Below are 15521 nucleotides of genomic sequence, written 5' to 3' on the forward strand. Positions count from 1 at the left end.
TGATACACAGGCGAGAGAGAGAGAGACGTCCACTCCCAACGATGGCTGGCGCAGAAGTCCAATTACAAGTCTTTCCACTACCACTTGTTGTCTTACATTTATTGTAAGTGCCTTTCTGCTATCAACTGCAGTCTTACAGCTTATATTCCATAATTCTTGAATATCAGAGCAAAAATCCGTGGCCGGACAGGTGACCGATGGACACTTGGCCGACAGACATTTGACCAAATGGCAGTTGGCCAAACGGACATTGTGCCAACAGCCATTTGGCAAAATAGATAATAGACTGAATGGATAATTAGGTTAGGTTAGGTTAAGGTGATGAATGCCAGTTTGGCCATACACTATAACCATTCGGTGAAGTGTCCATCAGCGAAATGTCCATCGCCAAAGTGTCCTTCGGCCAACTATCCAGGAGCCCAAAAATCAGTACAGGTACTCCTCATTTAGCGATGTACTTGTTTACTGACCACTTGGATTTACGACTGGCTTTCTGGCCAGTCGATATTGTATTCTGTACGAAAACTTGGATCATGGAAATGGGCAACACGGCGTCTCAGTGTCAAGCATCTCGGTCTCCTTCCTGCAGCCACTCAGTACACTAGCTTTCACAGTCTCCAAGACTACATATTTGTACAAATTTGCATTTTATTGTGCACCCTATAGGACAAGATAGTTAGAAGTGCAGCAGCAGTAGGAAGAAGAAAAACACGAGGAAAATGTAAAAAATCTAAAAACACCTGTAGCAATTGGGGCCATATACAGGATGCCTCATACTAATATCCCAACCTTTAGCAATAATCTAAAAGCACTGATTACAGATACACCTTCTACTAGCCAGAGACTTCAACATCAACCTTGTTCTAACAGATAACCAACCTGCTACTGACTTCATTAACAATATGAACAATACACTACTCATACCAGCAATTACAAAACAATCAGGACTAACTGAGATGAGTGAAATCATAATTGACCATATATGGACAAACATACTAGCCCCCCTAAAAGCGAGGATAATCACGGACAACACTACTGACCACTACCCGACTTTCCTCCTAACAAACATTTGTAAGCAACCAACGGAATACAATAAGTTCTTCTTTCGACTCCATGATGAGGCTTCAGTAAGTAACTTCACTGTAGAAGTAAGCTCAGTTGACTGGCCTACAGAATTTTCCGATGATGCTGGTATCAATGAATGAACATAAGAACATAAGAACGATGGAACACTGCAGAAGGCCTACTGGCCCATGCGAGGCAGGTCCAAGTCTCCTACCGGCTTAAGCCAATGCACCCAACCTAGTCAGGTCAGGTCACATTGACTTAAGGGAGGAACACGGCAACCGACCTGGTAGCACAAGCTATCAGGTCTAACTCACACCCACCCACATCTACTCATGTATTTATCCAACCTATTTTTAAAGCTACACAACGTTCTGGCCTCTATAACGGTACTTGGGAGTTTGTTCCACTCATCCACAACTCTATTACCAAACCAGTACTTTCCTATATCCTTCCTGAATCTGAATTTTTCCAACTTAAAACCATTGCTGCGAGTCCTGTCTAGGCTAGATATTTTCAGCACACTATTTACATCCCCTTTATTTATTCCTGTCTTCCATTTATACACCTCAATCATATCCCCCCTAATTCTACGTCTTTCTAGAGAGTGCAGTTTCAGGGCCCTTAGTCTATCCTCATAGGGAAGGTTTCTGATACATGGGATCAACTTTGTCATCCTCCTTTGTACATTTTCCAGAGATTTTATATCCATTCTGTAATACGGTGACCAAAACTGTGCAGCATAATCTAAATGAGGCCTAACCAAGGATGTATAGAGTTGAAGAACAACCTGAGGACTCCTATTATTTATGCTTCTTGATATGAAGCCAAGGATTCTATTAACTTTATTGCGAACACTTATGCACTGTTGTCTTGGTTTCAGATTACTACTAACCAGAACTCCTAAATCTTTTTCGCAATCCGTAATATTAAGATCTACATTATTTAGTTTATATGTGGCATGGTTATTGTCCTGTCCAACATTTAGAACTTTGCATTTGTCTATATTAAACTGCATCTGCCACTTCTCCGACCACTGCATCAGTCTATTCAAATCTTCCTGGAGTGCTCGAATGTCCTCGTCAGAATGAATTCGACGGCCTATTTTGGTGTCATCGGCAAACTTGCCGATGTCGCTCTTTATGCCCTCATCTATGTCGTTTATGTAGATTGTGAACAGCAGGGGGCCCAACACTGACCCCTGTGGAACACCGCTCGTGACGCTTCCCCACTCTGATTTCTCCCCATTTATGCAAACTCTCTGCTGCCTATTTGTCAACCATGCCTCTATCCAGGAAAAAATCTCTCCTCCTATTCCATGTGCTTTAATTTTCCTCAATAGTCTCTGATGTGGGACCCTGTCAAAAGCCTTACTGAAGTCCATATACACAATATCATATTCATTACCATGATCTACCTCCTCAAATACCTTAGTGAAAAAAGTTAATAAATTCGTAAGGCAGGAATGCCCCTTTGTAAAACCATGCTGAGATTCGTTGATTAATTTATGCTTTTCAAGGTGGCTACGAACTGCCTCGGCAATTATTGATTCCATAAATTTTCCCACTATGGAGGTTAGGCTTATTGGTCTATAGTTCGAAGCTAAGGACCTGTCACCTGTTTTGAAAATAGGTATCACATTTGCCATTTTCCACTTGTCTGGCACCATGCCAGTTTGTAGTGATATGTTGAAAAGATTAGCCAAAGGTGTGCTAAGCTCCTCTTTACATTCCTTTAGAACCCTTGCATACAGTTCATCAGGGCCTGGGGATTTGTTAGGTTTTAATTTATCTATTTGCCTAAGGACCATGTCACTTGTGACCCTAATAGTGCACAGTTTATTATCGTCCTGTTCTACATAATTTATCATTACTGGAATATCGCTGGTATCCTCCTGTGTAAAAACTGAGAGGAAGTATGTGTTAAAAATTCTACACATTTCCTTATCACTGTCAGTGAGCTGACCCGAGGAACTTTTGAGTGGGCCTATCTTGTCCCTGATCTTACTTCTGTATACCTGAAAGAATCCTTTTGGGTTAGTCTTCGATTCTCTTGCAACTTTAACCTCATAATCTCTTTTTGCTTTTCTAATTCCCTTTTTTATTTCTCTCTTTAACTGAATATATCGATTTCTCAATTGCCCCTCTCCTCTTTTGATTTGCCTATATATGCCTCTCTTTTGACCAATCAGATATTTTAATCTATTGTTCATCCATTTAGGATCATTTTTGTTTGATCTGATTTCCCTATTTGGAACATAATTTGACTGAGCAGCTAGAACTATGCCCTGGAAAGCATCATATCGGCAACCATCACCACCTACCTGACCCTTAGTCAGGTCATTCCAGTTCAGCCCACCTAAGTAATTTTTCAGTCCTATGAAATCAGCCAAGCGAAAGTCAGGGACGGAGACTTGATTGCCATTATTAGGGGAATTCCATGATATATTAAAACTGAGTGATTTGTGATCACTTTCCCCAAGCTCATCATTAACCTCAAGATTATTAATTAGTGTTTCCCTACTGGCAAGAACCAAGTCAAGGAGGTTATTTCCCCTAGTTGGCTCTGTCACAAACTGTTTTAAAAAACAATCCTGGATCGTATCAAGAAAGTCACCTGACTCTAAATTTCCTGTCAAATTGCTCCAGTCAATCTGTCTATAGTTGAAATCTCCCATTAGCACAACATTTTCGTATGTAGATGCCTTACGAATTTCGTCCCATAGAAGTTTATTGCACTCCCTATCAAGATTTGGGGCCCTGTAAATCACACCCAAAATTAGTTTTTCTCGGCCCTCGAGAAGCTGTAACCAAACAGATTCAGTGGCTGACGCTTCTAATTTAATATCTTGTGTAACACAACAATTTAAATTGTCTCTGACATACATTGCTACTCCACCACCTTTCCTGTTGACCCTGTCAGTGTAGAATAATTTATAGCCTTGTATGTGACATTCAGAGGGCATCTCTCTATCTTTCAGATTGAGCCAGGTCTCTGTTATAGCAATAATATCTATGTTTCCTGCACTTGCAATTAATCTTAGCTCATCTATCTTATTTCTTACACTCCTGCTATTAGTATAGTAAACCTTAAGGGAGCTAGTCCCTTGCTGCCCTCTCCTGTCCCCCTTTGTTTGCTGACCTGATCTATTGTCTTTATTGATAACTTCATGCTGAATGCCTTTTATACATTTACTGTTTCCAACCCAAGTGTTGCAACCGGCTTGTTTCCCACACACACCCATACCTCTATCTTCCATCAGTTTAAAATCATAGGCATTTCACCAATGGCCTTCTCAATCGAGTCTGCAAGTGCTACCACCCCAGCCCCAGAGAGATGTACACCATCCCTTGCATACATATCATGTTTGCCATAAAAGTTGTTCCAGTTGTCAATGAATGGGATTGCAAGTTCCTTGCAGTATCTGTCTAGCCAGCAATTTACACCAATTGCCCTAGACAACCATTCATTTCCTACTCCCCTTCTAGGCAAGATGCTACATATGATTGGGATCCCTCCCTTAGACTTAATGAAATCTATAGCTGACCTGTACTTATCTAGCAGCTCTTCTCTCCTACCCTTCCCAATATCATTTCCACCAGCACTGAGACAGATAATGGGCTTGTTCCCATTACCTGACATGATATTATCCAGCCTGTTGACAATGTCCCCAACACCAGCTCCAGGGAAGCACACTCTATCTCTCATCTTCTTATTCCTATTACAAAAAGCACGGTCAATATATCTTACCTGAGAGTCACCAACCACAAGAATGCGCTTACCTCCATTAGCAGGGGCAGTAGTACCCTTACCTTCACTGGCCACTGAAGTACATTCATCCTGAAGAACAGAGAAGCGATTTCCTACCTTCAGATCTTCACTCTTAACTTTCCTTACTCTGATGCGCCTTCCATTACTGTGAACCACTCGCCACTTGTAGCAGGTGCTGGACTGCACCTCACTGCTGGTAGCCGTTGCTACCTCCCCAACTACAGCCTCCTCACAGCGAGAGACAGACTGCACCTCACTGCTAGAAGCCTCATTCCCCACAACTCCAGCCACCTCACACTCTCTCCCAGACCCATTGAGGTGGACCTTCAGCCTCCTAATCTCCTCCTGGAGAAGCAAGACCTCCTCCTTCAACTCTCCAACCTCAATTTTTAAAACACTGCAGAAGCAAGCCATGCTTTGTAACCGTCCACACTAATCCCCAAAGCAGCTCAGGGTCTGTGACCTCACGTGACGACTGACCACTGAGTACTGGGTAGAGATATTTCTAAACAAAATTCATAAACTATGTAACAAACATTGTCCCATAAAAAGTAAACAGATCACCGATAAAAGACAAAGTTGCCCATGGCCTACTAACAGCATCCTAAGATCCATCAACATGAAACATCAATATGAGAAACAATATTGAATGGGCTTAATAACTAAAGAATTTATCAAACACTATATGTCAGTCCTCACCAAATTAATCAAAGTCCAAGCAACTGTACTATTTTAATAGATTTACCGAAAGGAGATGTTAATGAGACCTGGAAGACACACTCAGATCCTGGGCACCCACAAACCGAACAGAGCTAGTAATATTGTACTAACTAAACCAAATGTACCGAAACTCCAGCATGTTGATACAGCCAAGAAGTTAATCCTGTCAGGGTTCCCAGGCCCTCTCCCAGACTTGTTCTCAGGGTCGCCCAAATTTCAAAAAAAAAAAAAAAAAATTCTTATGAAAAGATAGAAAATCTTTTCCTGATCATAAAGACATCAAAAGTATGAATTTTGATGGAAAACTTACGGAATTATTATCTCGTGAAGTTAGCTGTCTCAACGATGTTACGCATCGGCGATTTTGCCCACTTTGAGCCCTATTTTCGGCCAATTCCAGTGTACTAGTTGACAAAAATCATAACTATTTCTCTAGAACTCCATTTTTTCTATCGAATGAGTACAAGAAAACACCCATTTACCGATTTCAACTGTCCAATACAGTGGTCAGAATTAAGCAATTTTGCCAATTTCACACAAATTTCAAAAGACGCCAATTTCCAAATAGGGTCCAGAATAAACAAGAAAGACATTCCTGGCACTAAAATAACATTTTTGTCTGTTCATTTGTCGCATCCCCACGCCCCTCTTACATTCTTTTGCTTTCCACTTTGAATTTTTATTCTCACAAAAAATAGAAGATTTACTGTTATGCAGACTACTGCATTAGTGTAGAAATGGTATAAATAATATCGGCACACTTGTGAAAGATTATTAGACTCACCAGTTGACGTGTATTGGACGCTTAGCATGATTTGTTTACTTTTGAACTTTGGTAAAAATCGAACATTTCTGCTACTTTGAGCTCAATTTCAAGGTACTTTTCATTGTAAAACCAGTCAAAATCATCTCAATTTCTGTAATATGTCTTCCATTCTATAAAATGAGACCAGGAAAACTAGAATACAACAATAAATACCATACGAAAATACAGTGCAAAGTTGCTGTTTTAATCCAAAAACACGGTCGAAGTTTTTTTTTTCTCATTACGCACTGTGTGCTGCAGGTTTTTTTTTCATACTGCGCACACTGACCACATAGACCCATTCTTTCATATGTAGGCCTATCAGCTTTCTCTCGCTAGATTTGAGGGCGCTAGAATTTAGGCGTACTAGTACGTCAAAAACCCTAGTGCGTAAGCCGTACTAGTATGTCTGAAACCCTGAAAGGGTTAAATGACTTCTTCTCAACCATAGGATCAAATCTTGCCAGTAAAATTCCAATTACCAATGCCTGAGCTAATAATTATCTAGATGGAAACTTCCCTACATCCCTCTATCTTACACCAACAGAGCCCACTGGGGTTACCATGATTATCAACTCTCTACTCTTCCACTATCACTTCCTCACTCACCCCACAAGAATCTTACCTATACTCTCTTGTCTTTGTCTGTCAATTCTTTAACCCTTTCAGGGTCCAGAGGCCAAATTTCAGTGTGCACCAGGGTTGTTGAGAAATGGTTTACCAGATAAGTTTGTTTAAATATAGGGAATACTGAGCTGATAAAAGACAGCAAATCGTCTATACAGCTGCCCCTGCAGACGAGGTCTTGAGTAGCTGTCTTGATCATTTTTCAACGGCCTGAAATGAATTATATTTTGTAAGATTATAAATTACCCCTAGGGGGTATTATGTCGGCATATTTCATTCACTGATTGCTGACAAACTTACGTGTGTGGACTCAAAGGTCCGCTTATCACCGGGGTTTATGATAAATGACTAACCCGTAACCTCGACTCAACTGCGCAGTCAATAGTAGTACATCACGAGTTAGAACACTTACCTGGGTATATGTATCTGACCCATAGTTATGCTCGGATATCCATTGAGTTGATTGAAGAATAGTGTTCCTTAAAGAATGTTGCACTGCATTCTGTTGGATCACAACACTCGTTGCACTGTTCATCAATAACTGTTCACACAATATCACTAAGAAGTTGATCACACTTCTCTGTAAGTGTTTATCGTGTTTTGTGAGACACTTTGTTCACACTAACGCACAGATCAGTGTTCTTTGTTGGTTATCCTGGCGTCAGTGTGACTCTCAGTCAAGTCAAAAGTAATCTGCCTCACAGCGCCCTACACCGTCACTGCCCCAGCACATAAAGGAAAAGCTGACCTAGTACTTTTGCTTCCTAGCCACTTCCTCCATGAAGCAAAGCAGAATGCTTGATTCTTGCTGTCTTAAACATAGACAACAATGTACACTATCTTTACCATGGTAATAAAGTGGGAGCAGGATTTTCCTTAATTGTCCTGCTAAGGAAAGAGATGGACTGTCTTTTATTAAATTACACTTTGCAACACTGGAGTCTTGCAAGAAGCGTCGGTCACTTGACCACGTCATATACTTGTACTGCATCTGGGATCAATTACTTGCTGTAGCAGTAAACAAAATGCTTGCCCCTTCTGAGAGGGCTGGGCCCCTCAGGGCTGAAAGGGGCTGATACCCCCCTCCTGGAGAAAATTTCTCCACACTGGGGGCGGCAGAGGTTCGCCGCAGGTGAACAATTCATCACTTAACATTAATTTGATTTTCTCACTCGCCACCACTACTGCTTGCCTTTTCTGAACAGCTTTAGTCTGTGTGGTTTCTGGAGAATCACTAATTTTATTTTCAACACTGTGTAATTCTAACTGCACTAGTTTATTTATTGTCCGCTTATTCACTACACATTTGCTTAAAACATCAACTGTCCTGATTCCATTTGCATCAGGATATATGGTCACAATTTTTCCAAGTGGCTATTGGGACCTCGGACCATCATTGTCAATAATCACTATGTCACCAGGTCTTAAGGACTTATGATTTTCAGGATTACCAGCTCCATAGAAGTGTTCTCTCAATGAGGTGAGATAGTCTTCTCGCCAAATTTTCTCCCAACGTTCAATCACTTTATTAAGATGTTTGAATTTACGTCTGAGTTGCTCAGGTTCGAAATAAGTAGGATCCTCAATGATTTCTTTATCATTCATGGGAAGAACAGGTTCGAACCTTCTGCCATGGAGTAACTGAGATGGACTTAACACTTCTAAATAGTCCAGATCATCGGTAACATAAGTTAGAGGTCTGTTGTTGACTCTGTTTTCTATTTCAGTCATGACTGTACGGATGAAGTCTTCCTTAAACAACGTTTTACAATGCCGATCATTCTTTCATAAAATCCGCCGTGCCATGGAGATTTAGGAGGAATGTATCTCCAACGACAACTGCGTTGATTCAGCATCTGATGTACTTCTGGTTGATCAAAGATCTTGCTTATATAAGCAGCACCAGCAACAAAGTTTGTTGCATTATCTGAAATCATCAGTCTGGGACATGCCCTTCTGGCTGCAAACCTTCTGAATAATTTGATAAAGGTTTCAGCAGACATGTCAGTGGCTACTTTTAGATGTACTGCTCTTGTCGTAGCACAAGTGAACAAACAGATGTACACCTTGATGGGAACTTTGTCAACTGTTTTGGTTAAAATTATTGGTCCAGTGTAATCTACACCTGTCACCTCAAATGGAGTGATATGACAAACTCTTTCAGAGGGATATGGAGGTGGACTTGGATACTGACATACTCACATACCATAGTGACAAGTAATACAGTCCTTTATTTGTTTTTTCACACTTTGTCGGCCTTGAGGTATCCAGTAGGATTGTCGTATATGACAAAGTGTGTCAGCTACCCCACCATGTAACACGTTACTGTGGGCATTTTGAACAATCAGGTTTGTTAGCCAATGATTCTTGGGGATCAATATTGGATGTATGGCTTCTTTAGGTAGTGAAGAATTATGAATTCTTCCTCGACATCTTATAATCTTTTCTGAGTCGAGATAGTCCTAAAGAATTAATCATGACAGGTTTCTTTGGGGATTTATCTTGTGTTTCTAGAAATTTATATTCTGTAGAGAAAACATCTTTCTGTATTAGTTTCACCCAGTATTTAATGGGTTCAGGACATTCATAATCAGGTTTTATTCCTTTAATGAATTTAAAGACAAGAGCTGTAACTCTTAAGAGTTTACCCAAAGATGAGTATTTAGATCCATCAATGACTATTTCTGTTGTGTCTGCAGTATTTACACAACTTATTTCTGCTGTGTTCAAGCAGACTGTTTCTTCTGGCATAATGTGAGCTTTTTGTTGAGGCCAGTTATTTTCATTAGAGAGCCAGTTCGGTCCGTGGAGCCATAATTTATTATCCACAAATTTCTTGAGTGGGACACCACGTGACAACATGTCAGCTGGATTCTCTTGGGTAGAGATGTGGAGAAAGAGATAATCTCTCTGCATCTCTTTTATTTCTGCTACTCTATTCTGTACATAGATCAACTTACTCTTATTATTTCTTAACCACTGGAGAATTGTTTCATTATCACTCCAGATCATGTTTTTTTCAGTGGTGAGATGATCAAGTACTTTGTTGAGACAGCTAATTTTGTGCCTACATAGAGTGCTGTCAGTTCCAGTTGTGGTACTGTTCTGACCTTCAAGGGTGCTACCCTGGCCTTTGAAGTAATTAGTGTACTTCCTTCAGCATTACTCATGTAAGCTACAGCGCCATAACCTCTGGTTGATGCATCACAGAACACATGTAACGTGTACTTGTTTCCCTCTTGACCTATTTGTCTGGGAAATGTAATTTGATGAAGTTGTATAAACTCCTTGGATATTTCATCCCATGCTTGACTCATTTCTAGAGGTAATTTCTCATCCCATCCAATTTTGAGCTTCTATGCATTTTGCATAAGTATTTTACCTTTTATGGTAATTGATGAGACGAATCCTAGAGGATCAAGACATTGTGAAATCTCTGACAGTAAACTACGTTTAGTGAGTGTACTGCATGATTTATTGTTTATCCTTTTGAGACTCAAAGTATCTTCCTGTGTGTTCCAGTTAAGTCCCAGCATATTGTTGCAATCAGGAATTTCAGCTTCAGGGAAATCTTCTTGGATAAGTTCCCTTAATTGCTGTGAATTAGTATTCCACATCCTTAGAGGCATATTTGCTTCTTTCATCTCCTTGTTAGCTTCTCTGTATAAAGATTTCAAATCCTCCTGTTTATTCACAGTACATTGAAGATTGTCCACATAGAAACTTTTCTTTAAGATTTCTTTGAAGGGACTTTCCGATTTCTTCAAATGTGTATTTAGAGTAGCTTCTAGTAAGAATGGAGAGGATGTTGCACTAAATAATACTGATTTGAAACGACAAGTTTTCACAGGACTTTGAGGATCATGTGGATTTTCAGGCCACAAGAATCGAGTATAATCTCCATTTATTTCTTGTAGTCCTACTCTTAAGAAAGCTTTGGAAATATCAGCCGTGTAGGCATATGGGTTTGTGCAAAATTTCATAAGCACATCTCCAAGCTTCTCAGTTAGTGAGGGTCCGGTCATCAGACAGTCATTAAGACTTGCTACATCTTTATTTGCACGTGCGCTGCAGTTGTATACAACATGTAGTGGCGTAGTTTCAGAATCTTTTCTGACTCCGTGGTGCGGGAGATAATGAGCTGTCTTCAACTTATCTTTGACTACTTCCTCAATGAATTTATTGTCCAACTGTTCTTGTAACTAAACTATTTGCAACATCGGATTCTTGCAAGGAGCAGCGGTCGCTTGACCACGTCACATACTCGTGCTGCATCTGGGATCACTTACTTGCTGTAGCAGTAAACAAGATACTTGCCCCTTATGAGAGGGCTGGACCCCTCAGGGCTGAAGGGGGCTAATAACACCCTCCTGGAGAAAATTTCTCCACAACCCATTCTATACTGTTTTTCATATTTGTGCTTTGTGTTAATGGATCTGAGGATGCTGGGTGTTAGCCAGGGACTATTCAGTCTCTGCTGTCAATGTTTGTTGTAGAGGTAATGGGCTTTTTTTAGAAAATTTCTTATACATTCATTCATATCTGCATATGTTTCAAGCTCGTTTTGCCAGTCGATGTTATTCATAGCTGCTACAAAGTTGTTAACAGCTGTCTCGTTATGTAGTCTGAAGATAACTTTAGTAATGTCTTGGGGCAATTTACCTAGATTAGTTATGAAAAAGGTTGGGTAGTGGTCTGTAGTGTTGTCTGTGATTATGCCTGATTTTAAAGGGGATATAGTGTTTGTCCAGATGTGGACTATTAACCCTTTAACGGTCCAAACGTATATATTCATTTTTTCAACATCTGAAAGTATGTAAAAAAATGTAGATCTTTTTTGTTTTACATTTGAAAACGTGTAAAAACACTTTTATCTACATTTGTTTTTTGTTATATTTGAAAATACGTAAAAAAAGTAGATCTGCTTTTGTAGCAATACGAATTTGAACATTGATCTGTTTGGACCATTTAAGGGTTGAGATACTAGTCTCGGTGATTCTTGTAGGTTTAGATATTGTGGGTAGCAACAGGCAGTTGCTCATAGTGTTTGTGAATTCGGTTACTTGTGGCTCCTGGTCGTGTAGCAAGTTTATGTTGACCTCTCCTGTTAGAAGCAGGTGGTCTTTATTCATGTGTGCATCAGTAATCATGTTTCCTAGTTTTTCACTAAAGTGATAAATGTTTGACTGTGGTACTCTGTAGATGTTTATAACTGTGAGGGGTTTTTGCAGGTCTTTTGATTTAAATTTGGCTATGATATATTCACCATGTTCACATAAATAATGTGGCCTGTGAGACCAAAGTAAGGTGCAATGTACATATATACACTCGTATGTAACACAGTAATCGCACTAGCATTAGTATCATTATATTGTTTACAAAACTTGTTTACACAAATGAACAATATAAAAAATTGTTTATTACTATTGTTCTATATGTACAAATGTACAATTACTGGACACTTATCTAGAACTGCTGCAGTTTGTGGAATTCTTTGAAACATGGGTGTATGCTCAGGGGTAATTTACACTCTTCACACATAAAACGAGTGTGTCTGTGTTTTTGTGGGCATTTTGTGGTATGTGCACAGACATAACACCTCTTCTGAGCAGGCCTCAGACAAGAGGGCACATTTTGATAATTTCATGGGCGCTGGTCTATTGCAAGTGTTGTTCCTTGGTACTTGAATATTATTTGTGTGATGACTGACAAACAAAATTCACCATGTTTGTATTTGTTGGTCTTCAACTTATACATATTATAAGCATTCAGTACTGGATCATTATAAAGTTGTGGACAGAACAAATCATCATTCATTTTCATTTCTAATTTGAGTCTTAGCTGTAAATTGCTCCAGCCACAGTAGTACTGTGACTTTTATTCTCTCTAAATTCTATTTCAAGAGCTTCTTAACACTTAATAGGGATTTTAAGTATCTGGAGAAGATTCTTCATGCACTTAACCATTTATGGATAGGGATTTTCCAGAATAGATAAAGCATTTAAAACTATGGATAGACAAAAATATTAGAAGACAGTGGTAAATTTTTCATAAATGAACTATCACTTTATATTAAGAGTCATTACTTTTCCAAGTTTTTAACTTGGCAGATATATTGATCCGTTCCACAAGTATGCATGTACACTGTATGTGTCTTTTTTTTGCCCATAATAACTAGTGAAAACTTTATCCAGTTGTTTACACAGTACCTGGATTAAGGACTCCAAACCAGTTCTGTAAGTTTTAAATGCAGAAGGTCTATGCATGAGGTCACTGTCATGTACAAGATCAAAAGATTACCACATGCGTAGGTCTGTAGTTATTTTATTTCTATATTGTATATGTTTATATAATCATGGTCTATGAACTTTAAGCTTACCTTTGTTCATTCAACTCTTTTCGACAGTGCTCAGCTGACCAGGTGTTGGCTGTGGACTTTTCTCCTGTTGACCGCAGCACTATTATCACTTGTGGAAAGAACCACATTTCCTTTTGGAGTTATGATAGTGGTATGCTGGCCAAACGTCTGGGGATCTTTGAGAACCGTGAGCGTCCCAAATATGTTACTTCCATATCCTTCACAGATGCTGGCAATGTCATTTCTGGTGACTCAAATGGGAATCTTCTGATTTGGCAAAGAGGTTGGATACATGTTAACTATTTCTTATTATGTTTTATATTTTTTGTCTTTACACTCAGTTCATGTTAATCTTACATTATCATTTATAAGTAGAGCATCTAAACATGTTATAAGATATTTTAAAATCATTTATAAGCATTAATTTTTAGAAGATTAAAATAAGCACTTGCTCTGCTTTTCTATATTACCTGTGTTTATTTGTTTACTTCCTTAATAGGGAGGTGTATATAGATTGTGTGAGATGGAATCAAAGGTCCACATATGTAAGGTATGGGGAATAAGTTCAGTGATAGCATGAAATTGAATTATCCAGGTTTGAAGATCATATTATTATATAACTGCCTGGAGAACTGATTTTCTGTTTTTGTGACTACTCTGCTGAAGCGAAATTATCAGTGACAATAAAGCATTAGCTATATAGATTGGAGAAATTATTTTTAGTATGGTAACATTTCTTTATGAATTTTATTGTTTCATCATACAGGTGGCAATACAGTTTACAAGATGGTACGTGGGGCCCATGATGGACCAGTGTTTTCCATCTTGGTACAGAAGGATGGAGCCATTATCACAGGAGGAAAGGATGGCCAAATTGTAGAGTGGGATAGGGACCTGGAGCGCACAGGCAATACGATTGAGGTAAGTTTTAGTCAAGTTCATAAAGAAACTAGATAATGGCTTTTATTTCGGGTGTACAATTGGGCATGGAGGTATGACACCTTTTAGGAAAGAGGAGAAGCCAGATATGACTGGAGAGGAGGTGCATGAGGCAGTGGGTAGAATGAAAGGGAGTAAAACAGCTGGGATAGATGGGATTAAAACATTAATGTTAAAAGCAGGTGGAAATATAGTTTTGGAGTGGATGGTATATTTGTTCAGTATATCAGGGTGGGGGGAAGGTACCTTGGGATTTGCAGAGAGCATGCATAGTTCCTTTGTATAAGGATAAATGGGACAAATGAGAGGAAAAGATATATGTATTGAATAAACCTTTTGAGTATACTGGGTAAAGTGTATGATAGTTATTATTGGAAAAATACAGATAAGACAGTGAGTAGGTTTACAGAGGAACAAGGAAGCTTTAGGATGGGTAGAGGATATGTAGACTAAGTGTTTGCATTGAAACACATATGTGAAAAACAATACCTTGATAAAGGTAAGGAATTTTTCATTGCATTTATGGATTTAGAAAAGGCATATGATAAGGTAAATAGGGGAACAGTGTGGCAGATGTTAGAAATGTGTAAAGTGGGTGGTAGGTTTCTTAAAGCAATAACGAGCTTTTATGTGGATAACGAGACTTAAAGGAATTATTTTCCAGTAAAAGTAGGCTTTAGACAGTGATGTGTGATGTCACCATGGTTGTTGAACATAGAGTGGACCCCCGAGTTTCGTGATTAATCCGTTCCAGAGAGCCCGCCGAAGGTCGAAATTCACGAAACTTGAAGCCATTTTCCCCATAAGAAATAATGGAAATAAAATTAATCCGTTCCAGACACCCAAAAATATTAAAATAATTTTTTTTTTCAAATTAAATAAAGATTTACACAATGAAAACAATCAGAAATCAAGTACATGCATTTAAAATAAATAATAATAACATTACACTTACCTTTACTGAAGACTTCTGGGTGGATGGAAGATGGGAGGAGGTGATAGGAGGAAGGTGTACACTATTGTTTGGAAGGAGAATCTCCTTCCATTAGGACTTTAGGTAGCAAGTCCTTATCTGGGGTTACTTCCCTTCTTCTTTTAATGCCACTGGGAACAACTTGAGAGTCACTGGACCCCTGGCGTACAAAATATCTATCCAGAGAGGTCTTTTTCTGGCGTTTCTTTAAGATTTCCCTGAAGTGGGACACAACACTGTCATTGTACATGTTGCAGATACGG

At 39.1% G+C, this 15521-nt stretch overlaps 1 protein-coding gene across 1 annotated transcript in view; it reads left to right on the top strand.

Annotated features, from left to right (window-relative positions):
* The window catches only part of LOC128706092 (echinoderm microtubule-associated protein-like 2), a gene marked incomplete at its 3' end in the record, with an annotated part of 261186 nt that overhangs the window by 206247 nt on the left and 39418 nt on the right, over window positions 1–15521 (top strand). The window contains 2 exon segments of the mRNA XM_070091803.1: window positions 13395–13629; window positions 14113–14267. Coding sequence (XP_069947904.1) covers window positions 13395–13629; window positions 14113–14267 — 390 coding nt within the window.

This window comes from Cherax quadricarinatus, chromosome 3, assembly GCF_038502225.1.
Source record: "Cherax quadricarinatus isolate ZL_2023a chromosome 3, ASM3850222v1, whole genome shotgun sequence".
NCBI classification, from domain to species: Eukaryota; Metazoa; Arthropoda; class Malacostraca; order Decapoda; family Parastacidae; genus Cherax; species Cherax quadricarinatus.